Genomic DNA, 18,970 nt, shown 5'->3' on the forward strand with positions numbered 1-18,970 from the left:
TCCTCGCCCCCGGGCCACACCCGACTCCACCCACAGACCACCCCAAAGGCGCCTCTGAGCAGCCTGCCCTGCGCTCCCCAGAGTCTCTTCCCGGGACTGCCCCTCCCAGGGGACTGGAAGGCAAGCCTCCGCTTCACTGGCCGGTCGCAAGCGCTCATCCGTCTGATGTGACGAGCCCCAGGCCGGTCCCCGGGATCTCTGGCGGGGTCCCGCACCGCCCCTTTAGCAGGCAGAGGTGCTTCGCCCGCAGCACTCCAGTCCCACAGGGCCATGCCTGAGCAGGAACCTGCCCCCGGGGGAGAATTCGGGCAAAGACTCCTCCAACTGGTGTGTTAAACCCTTGCCCAACCCTTGCCCGCCACTGAGGGCAAGGACTGCCTGGAGTGCCTGCCAGCACAGATGCTTGCCCAGCCCAGAGTGCCATCCTGGCCCGGGTGCATCTGCAGGCAGCGGCTACGGGCTGAGTCGAGCCCCCACGGATCACTGTCCACTGCCTGGTGGGTGAGGGAGGCTCTGTGCTGTGGCCAAAACCACGTGTGTTCACTGAAACTGCAAGTGGGCAGGACAACAATGAGGCTACAGAGCAGGAGGTCCCGCTGGAGGACCTCTCTGAGTCTCCGTTTCCTCCCCTTTGAAAGAGGAAGACTAACGACTTCTTTCAGAGACAGAAGGCCACGTATGGCAAGTCGGGGAGAGGGGGCTGTGGGGTCTGCAGATCTGGTTTCAAAGGCAACGCTGGAGTTCCTGTCGTAGCTCAGTGGAAACGAATCCGACTAGGAACCATGAGGCTGCGGGTTCGATCCCCGGCCTCGCTCAGTGGATTAAGGATCTGGTGTTGCCGTGAGCTGGGGTGTAGGTCACAAATGCAGCTCGGATCCTCCGTTGCTGTGGCTGTGGTGTAGGCTGGCAGCTGTAGCTCCAATTGGACCCCTTGCCTGGGAACCTCCATATGGTGCAGGTGCGGCCCTAAAAAGACAAAAAAAAAAAAAGGCAGCGCTGCTACTTCTAAGTGAGGTGGCCTCGGGCAAATGCCTCAATCCCCAGCACCTCGGTTTCCTTCTCTGTGAAATGGGGTAATAACGGTGTCTTCGAAGGGCTCTTATAAGCCTGCAGATGACATTAATAACAAGGATAAACACACGGCGTCTGTGGGCTCGGAGGCACCGGGCTGGGCACAGAGCTCTATGGTGGATTATGCCATTTAATTTTTACAACCCTAGGAAGTAAGTTCTGTTATCATCGCCGATTTACAGTTGAGTTTAATCAAAAAGATTAAGGGGAGGCAAAAGTCACACGGCTAAGACAGGGGCAGAGTCGGGATTCAAACCTTCAGTTCCCAGCTTCAGGGCCCAGGACCTAACGCCTCGCGAGGAAAGCTCCCCTGCCTGGCGGGGCTCGGGGCGGTCCACGTGACAGAGCGAGGGCCGGGAAGGGACTGAAACACACAGGCTGACGTCGTTAGGATTATGCGGAAGGGAATCATCACTGCCGCAGCCCGGCAAAGAGGGACAATTAGAATCTGCAAAACACAACTCCGGGGTTTTGTTTCAAGTCCATCTTGTGAGGCCGGAGACCTTGGTGGCGGGGAGGACGGGAGTGCCGAGCCCTCCTGTCGCACAGGCCGGGGACACCTCCATCTTATAGACAGGGAGACGCAGGGGCCCCCGTCAACTGGGACCTGGGTGCTGGTCCCCTTATCGTGAGTGCCATACCTTTTCACCAAAAATACTTGGCCACGCCAGGAATGTCCCTGTTCAGCCCCGGCTGGAACAGGCTGGCGCCAGCTCACCTGCCCGGCCTCCTGTCCCTCTGGCCCTTGGCCAGCAAAGCCCTCGCAGCCTCGGGGTGTGGCCCCCGCAGCAGCAGCACGGCCCACCTTGCCGGTCCCTCCCTCCAGGGGGGACTTCCTTCTTGGAGCTCTCAGAGCCCTGTCTCCTGGCCACCCAGCCTCTCTCCATAACGTGCAATGAGGCTGCCCTCCCTGCTATGTGGGCACTGCTGTCACAAGGAAGCCCTGATTAGATAACGCATGTGAAAGCACTTCATAAACCGTCTTTAAAAACGACCTTTCAATGTCCTGACTTTGAGCCTCATTACTGTAAAGGCCACCTTTGCATCCCTGCGGCGCGCCCAGGGCAGCACGGGCACTAAACACTTTCTGGCACAGACACTAAGTGGCTACTGTGTGGCAGGACCCGCGCTAGGTGACGTCAACACCAGACTGCCTGCCGGTCTGGTCACAGAAGCTCAGTGTGGGTACTGAGACGAGAGGAGGAGAAACGGTTTCCTCTCTTCTTGTCGAGAATGAAAAAGATTGAAAGGAAATTGCAAAAGGAGCGGTCGCCTTGCTCCCAGGCCTGCGGACAGCACCTCTACAAGCCCGGGTTCACGAAAGGAAAGATTGAGGGTCTGGAGTGGGATATGAATGAAATCGGCGCCAGCGCCCCCGCTGCCTCGGCGCTTGACCTTGAAGGCTGCTGACCTTGAGGGCCTGAGCCTCAGGCTACCTCTCGGCAGGGGCCCTTCTTCTCTGCATGGTTCCTGTGACGTCTGAACAAGCACTGGTATCAAAGGACCTTGAAGGCCGAGGTGCAGCCTGAGCATGACGGCTGGTTAAGCAGACCCAAAGAAGAGGCCACCAGCCAGCCAAACTCGAGACTCGGGCCAAGAGGCCACAAGGGATCCTGCATCTCTAGCTGCTCACTCCTGCCCCAGGCCCAGGCCCAGGGCACTGCTGGGATGGCAGAGACCTGCTCTGGAGGGATCCTGCGCGGTGTCACTTACGTGGTCTCAATTTTGGTGAATTCGGGGACTTCGTCTTTTTTCTTTCTGAAGATGAACCAGTAGGTCAGGAGACCCACGATGAGAGAAAACAGGACCATGTCTGTGGCGCTGAAAAGGGACACTTCTTCAGCCACCATCTCGGACGTGGTGGTGCCAGCATCCACGTTGGAGTCCCCCATGCTGATCACGAAACTGTCAGGAGAGAGAGATGACAGACATCAGCAGGGAGGGACAGGGCCTGCCTGAGGCCTGCTGGGGAGCCCCGGAGGCCCCGGCCTGGGCCTCGTGCCCCAGAGGCTGCAGCAACAGACGGAGCACGGGCGCAGGGCTGCCGGCCCAGGCAGGGTGCAGCTGCAGCCTCGGATGGGAATGACAAGAGTATGTGGCCTGGCCGGCATCCGTGCAGCCCTGGGCGCAGGCTCCAGGGGGACCGGGCCCTCTGTGAACATAGAACACAGACTCCAGCCCCACGAGGACACAGCAGAGAGAGGAGCCACTTCACAGCAAGCCCCTTCTTAGCCATGCGGCCGGGCCAGGATGGCCCGAACCCCGCACATTCCAAAGGTCTTCAAGAGTGGCCCCTGGAGGGCTCCTGGGATATAACCTCTGAGCCCCTGGAATGTGCCATCTGATAAGAGTATCTCCACACGCCTGAGACCTTGGGTTGTGCAGCGGGTTTAGACTAATGATGTGGTTCAGAGGAACATCCGGGGCTCTGAATTGCACACTGCTGTGGCCTCCAGGGTGCCGGAGATGGAGCAGGTGGCTTAGACATGCTGGCACTCCCGTGCCTCTGAGGCTGACTCCCAGTAAAATCCCTGGGGGTGGCTTCCCTGGATGGCAACACTTTCTATGTGATGCCACTTGTGGTTGCTGGGAGAATTACGTGGTGTCATGTGACTCCACTGGCCAAGAACTGGAAGCTCCTGCCTCGTTCCTCCTAGACCTACAGCGTCTTTCCTTTGTGGATTTCGGTCTGTTTCCTTCTGCCGTAATAAACCATAACTGGGAGTAAAACAGCTTTTCTGAGTTATCTGAGTCCTGCTGACCCACTGAACCAGAGGGTCTCAGGGACCCCCACCACACCTACCTACTCAGCTCCCTTGAAAGGTGCTCAACTGGCCCTTCCACCATGGACACCTTGCAGGTACAGAGCTATGAGTCCATCAAGGCTTCTGCCTCTCATCCCCATGGCTGGGCGCAGCTGACATCTGCATCTTGCCTTTTGCAATCACTGCTCTCACGGAGTGGGCTGCTCTTGCTGCAACCGTGAGCCCAGACGTGGTCAGGAATGTCTTAGTCAGAGCTCAGCAACTCAGGCAATGGGAAATTACTTCATATCTGGCTTCCGTTAGCTGTCACTGCCTCTGGGAAACCATACAGTGGGCCCCCGCAGCTAGAGCAGCTGAGCATCCAGGGGCCGGGCACCAGCCCTGCCGTCCTGTGCAACCTGCCCGGAATGGACCATTCAGGACGGCCCCCGAGCTGGCTTCTTGCTTCATCACTCATCTGAGGTACTTTCCTAGAAGCTGAGTTCCTGAGATCATCTCAACTTACCCTTCTAGATCTCTGATATTAAAGGACACACTTAACCCTGGAGCCCCGAGAAAACTGTTTGTAATTAAGTATTAATTTTATAAGTAAACACAATACATATTCAAGGTTAGTCACGTCTTTCTCTCCTGTCACCACTGGTCATGCCCACATGTTTTCTGTCATGGGGACGTGGAGGGGACCTGTTCCACAGGCCTGGGATGCGACAGGCCCTCAAAGCTTGGCTGGAAGCAGCTCTGGTTCTGGCCAGGACTGATGTGCTGAAGAGGGAGAGCTCCCAGCTGCCGCCCCTCACATTGCAGCAGTCAGTGGACGCCTGCCCCTGTGCCCCTGCCTTTCGGAATCTGGCTGACCAGGCCCTTCCTTTACTGATGGGGGTGGGGCGGGAGGACTAATGCCCATGAAACTGAATGACTGTTTCTTGACACGCCTGCTAGTTGACCGCATCACGCAGAAGAGGAAGCTCGGCCCTGGAGGAGGAGTCCGAGTGACGGTGCCGCAGAGTGAGGGGAACTGCACGAACTTTACTCAACCCTTTTCTTTCTTTTCTGTTGGTTTGTTTTAGTTTGCTTTTGCTTGCTATTTTTGGGCTGTGCCCACGACATGTGGAAGCTCCTGGGCCAAGGATCGAACCTGCCACCACAGCAGCAAGCCAAGTCACTGCGGTGACAATGCCAGATTCTTCACCGGGTGAGCCACCAGGGAACTCCACAACCCTGTCCTAACAACCTGTGGCTCAAGCCACCCAAACTGCTGCCAGAGACGCCTTACGAGCTGTTCTCCACCCAGGAGCCAGAGGGAGCCTTTGCAAATGCAGGTCAGAGCATGCTACCTCCCTTAATCAAAACCCTCAAATGGCTTCATATCATACTGTGCACAAAATCTAATGTCCAACGCCGGTCAATGAGCCCCATTTGGCCTGGCCCCTGGACCACTCCCACCCCGTTTCGCACTGCTCTGGCCAGCCTCCCAGCTACTCCTCAAGCCTCCAGGCCTGCTCGTGCCTCAGGGCCTTTGCACCTGGACTCTCTTCCAGTTATGTGCAGGGCTCCCTCCCTCTCTTCATTCAGGTCTCCACTCAGTGGTCACCATCTCAGAGAGACGTGGCCTCGCTATAGTGTCTGGTCACTCTCCCCGCGCTTCCCCTGTCACAGCCCTGATCACTCACTGGCAGTATGTTATTTATACATTTCCCCTGCTGGCCGTCACCCTCACTACAGGGTCAGGCCCCAGGGGCCAATAATGGGCGTCAAACGGAGCAGCTTGTTGAGTGAACAAGCATAGGATTCTAGGGTAACTGGGCAGGCAAAGCGCAGCACGCAAATCATAACCCGAAAAGCAGGACACGGAGCCAGGACGACGACGGGGCGTGCGGCTGTGTTCCCTCTTCTCCACTCTCCCTCCACCTCCGACACCTGTGCTTTTGCTGCCTCCTTCGGCATCTCGGGCCTCTCCCTTTGAGCCCAGTCAGGACACCACCAGTCCCCACCCTGCTGCAGAGATGAGCAGGTGCTCAGAATGTGGCTGAGCCCCCGCAGCAGGTGCACAGACCTGATGACACCACGTGTCTGAAAGTGTCCCCAGCAGCTTTGACGTCGGACAGACACGGGCTGCAGAAGGGGGAAGAGAGGATGCTGGAGACCAGCGGATCCACAACGGGGAGTCGGGGGCCCCAAGAGGTTAAGCGGCTCACCTGAGCGGCACAACAAGGGGCACCAGCTTCCCAGGGGAGGGCTGGGCTCCCTACCCATCTAAGTGGGGGGGGGGCAGTAGACCTGGGTCTCGCCCCTGCTCTGCCGTGAGATCCGAGGGAAGAACAGTCCTGGAGGCACCCCCGTATCAGACACATGGTGGGAGGAGGGGCTGGCAGGCTGGCACAAAAGAAGCCAACCTGGGAGGAAAAACACCCCGACGTCTCCCACTAGATCCGAGCAGCATGCATGGGCGCTGAAGCTGAGAAAAAGCTTTAAATCCATTATTACGACCTTGCTTAAACCACTGATGCTTAAACACCCACGAACTCGCCCACCCACCTCTCCAGCCTGCATCTCTACCACTGCCCACAAGGTGACCCTCCACTTGCTTCCTGGCTCAGACCTCAGGCTCGACCGTCACTTCCCAGGCTCACACTTCCCTGACACAGGGCCTGGCACATCAGTTAGTACGTGACGACTCCCGTACAATGAACAGAGTCCATGAATTCACTACAACACTCAGAATGTAACATCTACATGAACCACTAACAGGACGCAGGCAGACCAAAAAAGAAATGTGGGGCAGAAGGAGTTCCCGCTGTGGCTCAGTGGGTTAAGAACCCGACTAGTAACGAGGAGGATGTGGATTCAGTTCCTGACTTTGGTGAGTGGATCGCAGATGTGGCTCGGATCCGGTGTTGCTGAGGCTATGGCGTAGGCTGTCAGCTGCAGCTCCAATTCAACCCTTAACCTGGGAACTTTCATATATCGTAGGTACAGCAATGGAAAAAAAAAAAAAAAAAAAAGAATGAAAGAAAGAAACAAATTTGGGGCTGGGAGTGTGCCCATGTAGCACACTCAGGTCCCCAAGACTCAGGTCCCCAAACAAATCCTCCAGGACACAAAAGATCAGCCAAGTAGGTCTACCTCACCCCGAACAGAGCAGATCTGATCTGATCTTTTATTACAAATTAGGTCTGTATCTTAGGTTTTCACTTGTATCATAAAAGACAATGTACATACAGAAAGAGGCATGGATAGACAGACAGGTGCTATGTCTCCTAAATTTCACCAATTAGCCGGTTCCTACTGAGGCCGAAGGCCAAAGGCAGCGACTCCAGTCTCCAGGCACCCTGATAACCTACAGAGCAAGGTGGACAAAATGCTGGCTGCCCAGGCCAAGGGCAAGGAGAGAACTCTGCCAGCATCTGAAAGGGCAAATGAGGCAAGATCAGAAGAAGGGTTTTTCCTCCATCTGACTGTTTACAACACCGGAGCATAAAATCATCCTCCAGAAAGTACTTTCGGTTGCCTTTGCTTCTGGCCAGTAATTGACTGATCAGCCAAGCTGGCACTGATGTCACACTGAGCCGGTCATGGATGCAAAACAGGAAGGAAGCCAGCAAGCAATCTAGTCGTCCCCTTCCGCGTGCACCCTGCCCAGGCAAACAGTCACTGTCACCTCCAGGCAGCCCAGACGCCCAAGCTGCAGAGGGAGCAGGGCCTGCTCAGTGCCACAAACCTCAGTCAAGGTTCAGTGGCTTCAAGACAAGGGAAAACCCTCAGGGAAAGCTATGCTGCTCTTCCTTAACAGCTTATCCCCCAGAGCCTGAGGGATGCCCACGGAAAGCGCCTCCCCACAGCAGCCTGCTGACGCACTGCTCAAAAGAGCAGCTGGGGAGTTCCCGTCGTGGCGCAGCAGGAATGAATCTGACTGGGATCCATGAGGACACAGGTTCGACCCCTGGCCTCACCCATTGGGTTATGGATCCAGCGTTGCTGTGAGCTGTGGTGTAGGTCACAGACGTGGCTTGGATCTGGCGTTGCTCTGGCTGTGGCGGAGGCCAGAAGCTACAGCTCTGATCTGACCCCTAGCCTGGGAACCATATGCCATGAGTGTGGCCACTCCCCGCCCCCCAAAAAAAGAGCAGCTAGAACAGATTCCCCTCTAGCTCAGGTGTCCACAGCACGGATCATCTAAACCAAGACAAGACAGGGGTGGCTTTCCTTGGGTTTATCCTAGTTGGGATTTGCTTAGGGTTTTGAATCTCCATCTAGGTTTGAGAACGTTTCAGCCATTATTTCTCCAAACATGTCCTCAGCCCCACATGCTCACTCTTCTCCAGGGGCCACGATGAGAGAAACGTGCTGTATTACTAGTTCTGCGAGTCCCTGAGGTTCGGCTCAGTTGCATCAGTCTGGTTTCTCTCCGTGGCCGGGACTGGGTAATTTCTAGTGTTCTATCTTGAGGTTTGCTGGCAATTTCCTCTGTTGTCTCCATTGTCCTGTGGTGCCATCCACCAAGTTCTGATTTATCTATTTTTTGCTATAGTATTTTTCAATTCTAAGGTGTTTGGCTCGTCTTTAAATCTTGTATGCCTGCCTTTTCTCAATCGGGTTGAGAATTCCCTAGTTCCTGGTATGGTGAGTGATTTTTTTGTCGTCTCCTGAACATGTGGGGTAGTATAATACTCGAAACCTTATTTAAATCCTCTCTTTTGTCAGGGCTCCTTTGCCACCCTGGGGGGATAGAGGGTGCCAACTCACTGCAGTCCTTCGTAGGTATATTCCAACCCTTTCAACCCCATGGGGAGGCCAGGCATAGGGGGAAAGGAAGCTCTGAGGAAGGAGGAGGTAAGACGGTCCAAAGAGTCAAAGAAGGGACACCAGGAGCCAACCTCTGAGCTGGGGCATGAAACAGGACCAGGGTCCAAGAGTCAGGTAAGGAAGGTAAGAGAAGTTCCAGGCACAGGAAGCACGTGCCAAGACATAAATGATCAAAGAATAGTAGTCACAGAATCTGGGGTGACTCAAGAGTGGTATGACGGGAGGCATTTGTGGGGTGGGGGGCAAGGGTGGTGAGTAAGCGATACGCCTTTAAAAAGAGACCCGGACCAGCGTGAGGAAGGCCTGGGAGCGCTTACGTGTCTGCGATCTTTGGGCCCTGGGCAGCGGCGATGGCAAGGTGAGGGTGTGGCCTGATTAGAGTCATGCCACATGCCTCAACAGGGGCCGCACCCACGGGATCAATACAGTCCTGGAGCCATGACTAAGGCACCCTAGACGAGAACACGCTTGGGCCAGGGTTCTGGAGCAGATGCCCAAATGCCCCAGCTGACAACCTTTCCCCCACTTAACAGGGCTTGCGGGTGGGGTCCAGAGCAGATGCCCAAATGCCCCAGCTGACAACCTTTCCCCCACTTAACAGGGCTTGCGGGTGGGGTCTGGACACACATGACTGGCGCTGCGTCTGATGCAATGATGCGAAAGAGGAAGGCAGCCAGGGGAGCTGGATCCGTGAAAGCATGACTCGACAAGAAGCAGGCAGAAGAGCGAGCTAGCATCACTCAGCACAAGTGGAGCTGACAAAGCCCCAGAGTTGCTGACCCTCAGAGCTGCAGCCGGTCGGGACGGCCAGGCGGCCTTGTTTCTATCAGCCTCTCTGGGGCCTTGGCCACATGGCCTTACGTCCAAGTGGGGCAAACCCACAGATCCCCTAAGCCCTTGGGAACATACTCTGGGGCATTCTGAGGGTACAGCTTAGTAACATGACTCCGAGTTGGCCCCGGGCAATTTATGGGCACAAGGGACTTCGCAGGAGGTCAGTGAGATAATACAAGAAACTATATAATAGATAATAGAAAAAACTGATCTCCGGCCCCCTATTCCTGGCACAGAGCTCCCCAAACCGTTGAACTCTCCTAAGCGTTACGAGCATAGGCGCATCCTTTGTTTGAATGCAGCTCTGGGTGGGCTTCATGGGGTCTGGTTACCAGAAGGACCAGGCCCCATGAGAAAGCTTGGAGTCTGCAGCCCCTGCCCCCACCCCCTCCTCCAGAGAGGGCAGCCTGGCTGGAAATGGAGGAAAAAACTGACCACACCTACATGAGGACGCCTCCTAAAATCCCAGAAACATGGACTGGGAGAGCTTCCAGGTTGGAGACATCCACGTGCTGGGAGGGTGACCCTAACTCCACGCGGACAGAAGCTCCTGGGCTCAGGACCCTCCTGGCCTATGAACCTCTCCATCTGGCTGTTTACCTGTAGCCTCCATCACAGGCTTAATACGATAAACGTGTTTATCAGTTTGATCTCAGTTATGATAAACCGCCAAACGCGTTTTCCCGAGTTCTGTGAGCTGCTCTAGCAAATGAATCAAACCCGAGGAGGGGGCTGTGGGAACCCCCACTTACGGCCGATTGGACAGGAGCACAGGTGACAACCTAGACTTGCGATTGGCATCTGCAGTGGGGGTAGGCTCAGTCTCCAGGGCTCAGCCTCACCTGTGGGATCTGACTCACAGGTGACAGTGTCTCAGGTGAGGGAGACTGTAGGACACCCAGTTGGTGGCACAGACTTCTTGGGTCAGAAGTGTTGTGCGGGTGGTCACAGTGAGAGAGTAAAGAAGGGACCCAGGAGGAAGGACTGGGCTTTTCTAAGCCAAGTTCATACGGCTCATCCTTCTGATCCCTCCTTTGTCTTCGTTAGCCTTGACGAAATGGGTTACTTACCTTGGCTTACTCGAGCTCTGGGCACGCCTGCTCTGAAGCCAGTTCTGCCTCCAGCGCACCATCAGGAGTACGGGGCGACAGTCTGATGAGAACCCCTGGGGGCCATCGGAGCCCCCCACTGCCTGCCTCTGGCAGAGCACGTTACCATTCACCCGGCATATCCAGCTGGCACATCCACACGGAATGCCTGAGGCACAGGTGCGGCCGCCTCCCCTTTACGGAAAAGAACAGGACCCCCCTGCAGCAACCCTGCGCTCAGGCCTGTTAGCAGAGTTACAAATGGGCTCCATGCCGAGCATCAGAGACCACCCGGGACACCAGCAGAGAGGGCCCTGGAATGGGCTGGCCCCCAAACACGTCCCGGGAGAAGCTGCAAAGGGACAGAGAGGTTTACCCTGAAGAGGAGGTTCCGAGGCAGCGGAACCCTTCTCTGGGTTGTCATAGAAGACAGAGGAGCGCAGACGTGGAAACGAGGACAGAGAGCCACACTCTCCAAGAAGAGCCTTCTGACAAAGGCGCTTAGAAAGAGAAGGAGCTGATGAGAGGCGAGCCTCGGCCCCCATCGCTGGAGCTGTGTCCACACAAGGCGGGGGAACCGGGGCTTAAGGGCAGAGTGCCTGCCACCCCAGGCGCCTGGGACACAGACCTGCCAAGCTAATGATGGTTACACCGAAGAGGTTGATTGGTGACAATGACAGAAAGAAAACCCCTAGTTTCTGACCTGAGTTAATACGTCAGCACTGATCCTCAGACCTTCTGTCCCTGAGCCCTTGGAAGTGCACGCTTATATGCACGCGCGCACACACACACACACAATTTCCAGTTTACATTAAACAGGAACTATGGAAAGTAAAGGCAGACAATGACACAGGGATACGTGCTCCACGGCACCGCCTAAGGACTCAGGAAAGAGGAAGAGAACCGGGGAGGCTCGGGGCAGACGCTGAAAGGGCAAGGAAAGGGAAGTACGAACTCTTTCGAAATAAGAAACGGGTTCCAAGAACGGTCCGTGCTTCCAAAGGAGCTGGGCTTTTGGCTTTGATGGGGAGCATCTTCAGGGGTCATTAAGGCTCTCAGCCCCCCAAGCCCACCGTCATCCCATCTGCATCACGTCGTTTCCAACTCAGCTCAGTCTGCAGAGACACCAGCGCTGGTCCCTGATGGCAGGTCACTGCTCCTTCTGGCCACAAGAGGGAGGACTGGGGTCTAAACCCTGGCAGAGAAGGCACCTGGACCGGGGACTCACCGCCTCCCACTCCCTTCTCACCCTGGGTATCTTAAATGCCCAGAGGTCAGGTCTGAGGCCGGCTACCCTCAGAGCTGTTTTCTCTCTAGCGGCATCCTGCGTTCCCCTCCCCCATATGTGATATCCACTTGCCTACATACACACATGAAAAGCAGATCAAATGTATTCTATTTCGTAAACCAGTTTTTAGGTTGCCAGAGGATCCTTTATAATGATATTTCCTGCTCATGTGGGACTTTGATGGGCCTCACAGACCACTGATTCGATGTACCATTATTTCATTACTTTCCTACTCTGTGTTTAGTGAAAAAAAAAAAAAAAAAAAAAAAAACAATTTTTTTTTTTCTCTTTCAGCCGCCCCTGCGGTATATGGAAGTTTCCCGGCCAGGGGCTGAATCAGAGCTGCAGCTGCAACCTGTGCCACAGCTGTGACAACGCTGGATTCTTAACCCACTGGGCCAGGCCGGGGATCGAACCAGCGCCTCCACAGAGACAAGCCAGACCACCGAACCCACAGTGCCATAGCGGGAACACCTATTAAGATTTTTTCGGAGTTCCCGTCGTGGCGCAGTGGTTAATGAATCCGACTAGGAACCATGAGGTTTCGGGTTCGGTCCCTGCGCTTGCTCAGTGGGTTAAGGATCCGGTGTTGCCGTGAGCTGTGGTGTAGGTTGCAGACGCGGCTCGGATCCTGCGTTGCTGTGGCTCTGGTGTAGGCTGGTGGCTGCAGACCCCTAGCCTGGGAACCTCCATATGCCGCGGGAGCGGCCCAAGAAATAGCAAAAAGACAAAAAAAAAAAAAAAAAAAAAAAAAAAGATTTTTTCATCACTAAAATCTGTATAGGCACCAGGGAGAAGCGATGAGAAAGACCCGGCCTGGTGAGCAGAAATACACGATCTGGTCAAGGAATACAGAAGATCCCACGGTCAAATGTGAGAAATGCTATGAAACCAGTGTCTGGGAAGCACCGCGGGGACAGAGAGAAGGGAGAGGTGAGCAGCTGCCCAGGGAGATGCGGGCACACGCCACACACGGCGATTCTGGCAGAGCTGTTTCCAATCCCTCACTCTGAGTAACAGGTACACGGGTGCCCACATAAGCTGGCACCTGGCCTGGCACTTTTGGGGCACACGTCAATGTCTCCGCTGCTCTATGTGGGAGTTACTATTATCGCCGAATGGTAACACCAGCGCTCGAGTAGGTTTGAGAGGTTTGCCTGAGGTCACACAGCAGTGGAGCTTGAGTTAAAATGTGTGTCTGCTACTAAGCCCCATTCTGATCCCCCCCTAAATAATATTAAGAGAAGCATCCACGGAAAGCTTTTGCTTTAAAAAAAAAAAAAAATCCTTAAGTTCTTGACTCAATTTGAATGTTTATAACTCTTGACGTATGCACTGCTTCCAAAGAAGATAACTTCGGGCAGACCAACCAGGAAGAAAACAGAAGAATAAACTACCGATACAAGGAATGAGAAGGCGGACAGCCCCAGATTCTACACATGCTGGAAGGTAAGTGGGACACGACCAACAACCTCATGTCAACGTTTGGTAACTTAGAGGAACTGGACACATTCCTTAGACCTGAACCATCAGAACTCACTCAGAGGAGCTAAAGAGTTCTCTCAAAGAATTCAAATTAGTGGTTAAAACCTTCACCAAAAGTGAACCCCACGAACAGACAGCTTTGCTGGTGAAAATTTTTTTTTTTTTTTTTTTTTTTTTTTTGCTTTTTGGTGCCACACTCGCTGCATATGGAGCTTCCCAGGCTAGGGGTCTAATTAGAACTACAGCTGCCAGTCCACGCCAGAGCCACAGCAATGCCAGATTCAAGCCGAGCCTGTGACCTACACCACAGCTCACAGCAAGGCCAGATCCTTAACCCACTGAGCAAGGCCAGGGATCAAACGCGCAACCTCATGGTTCCTAGTCGAATTAGTTTCTGCTGAGCTACAATGAGCACTCCTTTGCTGGTGAAAATTCTATCAAACATTTAAGAGTTCTTGCTGTAGGTGCCAAGGGTTAAGAATCCAACTACAGCAGCCTAGGTAGCTAGGAAGATATGGGTTCAGTCCCTGCCAATGCAGTGAGTTAAAGATCTGGCATTGCTGTAGCTGTGGCAGAGGTCACAGCTGTGGCTCAGAGTCAATCCCTGGCTTGGGAAATTCTTTAGAAGACAGAAGACTTCCCAACTCTTTTATGAGGACTGTATTATCCCGATACCAAAACCAGACAGAGAGAGTACAAAAAAGAACATTACAGACCAACTGCCTTCATGAGCACAGACGCAAAAAATCTTTTTAAAACATCTGCCAATCTGGAGTTCCCGTCATGGCTCAGTGGTTAACCCGACTAGCATCCGTGAGGAGGTGGGTTCGATCCCTGGCCTCGCTCAGTGGGTTAAGGATCTGGTGTTGCCATGAGTCTGTGATGTAGGTTGCAGACACAGCTAAGATCCCACATTGCTGTGGCTGTGGCGTAGGCCAGCGGCTACAGCTCCAATTGGACCCCTAGCCTGGGAACCTCCATATGCCTCAGGTGCCGCCCTAGAAAGACCAAAAAATAATTAAAAATAAAAATAAAATAAAACATTAGCCAATTAAATCAAGCAATATGTAAAAAGGATACTATGTCATGATCAAACAGAGTTGTCTCTAGCAATACTAGGTTAGTTCAATATCCAAACATCGTTGTAATTCGTTACCTCAACAGGCCTTAAAAAAAACCCCATGTGATCAACAGATGGAGAAATAGCATCCGATCATTCATTCATTCATGATGAAAAAACCCAGCACACTAGGAATGACAGGGAGCTTTATTGACCTGATAAAGAGTCACAGATGTTATTTCAATAACAGTATCTACCTCACTGGGTTACTGTGAGGATTAAACAAGCTGAACCTGTAAAGGGTTTAGAGCAGTGCCTAGCACAGGGTATGTGCTATGATAAACGCAGCTGTTAGCACTATAGAAAACTGAAAGATACGAAGTAAAAAATAAAAAGGATAAAGTACCCGCAGCCAAGAAAAAGGAACACAGGGGAATCGCAGACCAAATACTGAATGAGCAGAGCCGGACACAGCAGAGAAGCTTGTATGATTCCATGATTCCATTTATAGTTGAACTTCAGGAAAAGGCAAAAGCAATCTATGGGGACAAGAGCTCAGATGAGGGATGGAAATCCTGTGAAATCAGATTGTTACGATCATTATACAACCACAGATGTGATTAAATTCATTTGAGAAATAAATAAATAAATAAACAAATAAAAAGAAAAAAAAAAGAGCTCGGATCAGTGGTTACCTTTGGGTCAAGGGTCGCGAGTGGGGGAGGAGGCACAAGGGAAGCTTCTGCCGTGCTGGTCAATGCGCAGTATCTTATCTGCAGTGGAAGGTACAGGGGGAGTTTACATAAAAACTCATCAAGGTCCACATTAAAAATAGTGCACTTTACTGAATGTAAGTTCCACTGCAAAATATCCGCAACCTAACAGCGTAGGTACCATGGTCTCAGTGATGTAGAAATATTTATGCGAGTGTATGCGTAAGAGGATAAGTGAAAGGATCCCCAAAATATGATCTCTGGGGTGAGAGTTTCATTTTTTTTCCCCACTTTATTTCTAGTGCACTACTTGCTTCTTTTAAAATAATGGGTGTGCACTATTTACCTAATCAGAAAAATACATGTATTTTTCTTTTTCGGGCCGCTTCTCCGGCATATGGAAGCCCCCAGACTAGGGCTTGAATCAGAGCTGCAGGCGCTAACGTACACCACAGCCACAACCACACTGAGATCTGACCCACATCTGGGACCTATGCCACAGCTCGAGGTAATGCAGGATCCCTAACCCACTGAGCAAGGCCAGGGATCAAACTCACATCCTCATGGAGACTAGTCGGGTTCTTAACGCACTGAGCCACAATAGGAACTCCAGAAAAACATTGTTAAAGCTGTTTTCTTATGGGAAAAAAAAAAAAAAAAAAAAGCCCAGACTCTTGGGTCTAGTGACTCTCTTCTCGGACTGTGCCTCCCCCTGAGCTCAGCATTGCAGGTATCAGTCTCACATTGGATGCTTGGGTTTCCCATCCCAAGTCATGGAACGCTATGCAACAGTTACAAAACAGTTACATGGAACCCACGGTGCTCGCAACTGCAAGACTGCCAAAATGCATTAAACCAAAAAGAAAGCTATATTCTCATTACGCAACCCTTAATGAAATAAAAGCAAAAGTATGTATTTCCCTAGAAAAATGATCCAAGAGGATATACACACACAACAGTGATTTCCTGAAGGAAATGTCTACGACTGGGACCTTTGCTTGGTCTGGTCTTTGAAATGAGACGGCTGGTATTCATGTGTTAGTTCTGACACGAGACATGGGGGCTGGACTTCTTGATGAAGAAGGGAGGTGCGAATATGGGAAGGGAGATCGGAGCAAATGCTGTGGGATGGACTGAAACAGGAGCTGTCAGTATACACCACGCTTTCTAACTGTATAAAGACAGACTTAGAAGTGTGTGTGTGCGTGTGTGTGTCTATTTTCTAGTTTTATCTGCTGCAAGGGCCTAGAAGCAATGATACCCCAGAAGCAAGGAGCCATCTAGCACCCAAATCTTGGCTTCTAAACACCCGTTTTCCATCAAAGGGACCCTAACCAGGGCTCCTTGGAGAAACGGCTGACTCATTTCTCCAAGGGCACAAAGAGTAGTGGATGAACCCGGATCACCTTGCTGTGCCCGGGGAGGGAGGGGCTTGACGGATGACAGGGACAGGTCTCAAGGACACAGGCGTCTGTCCACCTGAAGGGTCCCCACTGGGAAATCTGGGACAACTCGAGCATCAAACTAAATACCATCGGCGACAGATTATAACCCATAGGATAAAAGAATAACCTGAGTCGATACTGATATAAATACATAAATGAATACACACGGAGGTGAGGAGGGAAACGTCTTCCCTGGCACAGAGTGCAGCTAACAAATGGAGAGGGAGTGAAGGACTCTGAAAATGACCAACGGGCAACAAGCACGGTAATAACCGATGCTGACGAGAATCAGCAACACGCTAAAACTTGGGGGTGCAGGTGTGATGAGAAACACGCTGATCACATCCAAAAGAGAAGAACTTGGTGGCAGAGAACCTGGCTGACACCATAACCAAGGGCAACAATCAAAGTCCAAGGGAGAGGGCACAGTGACATCACCGGCCACCTGCCACGGTGCTCTCAGGACAAAAACTCCGCTTCCATGATATTTCGGCCAAAAACATATACACTGAACCTCATCATGAGGAAACATCAGACAAATTACGCGGAGGGACATTCTATAAAGGGAGAGCCTGACTTTTTGAAAAATGTCAAGGTCCCGAAGGATGAAGAAAGACGGAGGCGCCCCAGATCCAAGGAAGTTAAAGAGTGTTTACAGCTCAATGCAATCTTGGACTAGAAGCGGGGTTGGGGTGGGGGACTGGGGGGAGATTTTTTCTTTGGCTCTAAAAGACCTTAGTGGCAAATTGGAACATATACATGATCTCTTGCAACCTGATGTGTAAATAAACAAATATACTTTCCTTCCGTATTTTTTTTTTTTTTTGTCTTTTTTCCTTTTCTAGGGCCACTCCCACGGCATATGGAGGTTCCCAGGTTAGGGGTTCAATCGGAGCTGTAGCTACCAGCCTACACCAGAGCCACAGTGACGCGGGATCCGAGCCACGTCTGCAACCTACACCACAGCTCACGGCAACAACGGATCCTTAACCCACTGAGCGAGGTCAGGGACCAAACCCACAACCTCATGGTTCCTAGTCGGATTCGTTAACCACTGCGCCATGACAGGAACTCCTCTTTCCGTATTTTAATCATTTTATTTGGCAAGCCAAATACCCTCAACTACTTTTGAAAAAAGTCACCAAAATATGATTTCTCATTAAACATATAAGATTATAAAAAAAATCTGAATAAGTGCTATGATGTGACAATACAGTATGTCAATGTTAATTTTCTAGTATGGATTATTATAGCATGGCTAAGGAAGAAAATGCCCTTGAACTTTAGAAACACTGAAGTACCTAGGGGTAAATGAGCACCATACGTGCAACTTAGTCGCAATGAGGTCAGGAGAAAACACAATTAAAAGAGAGAAGGGTTCCCATATGGCTCAGTGGGTTACAGCCCGATCAGTATCCACGAGGATGCGGGTTCCATCTCTGGGCTCGCTCAGTGGGTCAAGGATCTGGCATTGCTGTGGCTGTGGTACAGGCTGGCAGATGCAGCTCTGATTTGACCTCTAGCCTGGGAACTTCCATATGCTGCAGGTGTGGCCCTAAAAAGCACACACACAAAGAAGAGAGAGAGAGACAAGTGCTGCGAGGATGTGAATAAAAGAGAAGCCTTATGCACTCGGAGATTGGTGCAGCCACTGTGGAAAACAGCATGGAGGGTACTCAAAAAATCAAAAATAAAACTACCATATGGTCCAGCAATTCCATGTCTGGGTATTTCTCCAGAGGAAAAAAAAACACGAATTTTTAAATACATGCACCCCTATGTTCATCGGAGCATTATTGGCAACAGCCAAGCTACAGAAGCAACCTAAGTGCCCATCCATAGACAAATGAAGAAAGATACGGTGTATGTATAAAAGGGAAAATTACTCAGCCGTAAAATGAAATCTTGCCATTGGCCACAACATGGATGGACCTAGAAGGTATTACACTAAGTGAAATAAGTCAGACAGAGAAAGACAAGTGCTATAAGATTGCACTCATATGTGGAATCTAAAGAAGAAAAAAAAAAAAACAATAGAAACAGACTCACAGATACAGAGAACAAACAGGTGGTTGTGGTGGTTGCCGGAGGGGAGTGGAATAGGGAAATGAATGAAATTAATGAGGGAAATTAAGGGGAACAAACTTCCAGTTACGAAACATCTGAGTCATGGAGGCGAAATGTAAAGCACGGGGACTAGAGCCAACAGTGTAATAACTCTGTACGGTGACCGAGGGTGAGCAGACTTGGCCTGGTGATCATTCTGTGATGCAGGTGCCAAGATGGGCACCTGGAACTAACATAGAGCTGCATGTCAATTATGCTTCAATTTCAAAAAAGGGAGCGGGAGAGAGGAAAGGATAAACATAGTAAAATTTTAATATCTGGGGATCTGTGTAAGGAGTCTTCAAAAATTCT

At 51.9% G+C, this 18,970-nt stretch overlaps 1 protein-coding gene across 8 annotated transcripts in view; it reads right to left on the reverse strand.

Moving 5' to 3' along the window:
- POR (cytochrome p450 oxidoreductase) overlaps positions 1-18,970 on the reverse strand; it is a 59,462-nt gene that overhangs the window by 22,618 nt on the left and 17,874 nt on the right. For 4 of the 8 annotated variants that reach the window (XM_021085556.2, XM_085015334.1, XM_021085557.2 and 1 more), the window contains 1 exon segment: positions 2,785-2,976. In XM_021085556.2, the coding sequence (XP_020941215.2) occupies positions 2,785-2,963 (179 nt within the window). In that variant the 5' untranslated portion in view covers positions 2,964-2,976. 8 annotated transcript variants of the gene reach the window in all.

This window comes from Sus scrofa, chromosome 3 (assembly GCF_054392235.1).
Source record: "Sus scrofa isolate SSC_HxYL_T2T_F1_AM1 chromosome 3, Sscrofa_HxYL_maternal_Yorkshire_Landrace_v2.0, whole genome shotgun sequence".
NCBI lineage: Eukaryota > Metazoa > Chordata > Mammalia > Artiodactyla > Suidae > Sus > Sus scrofa.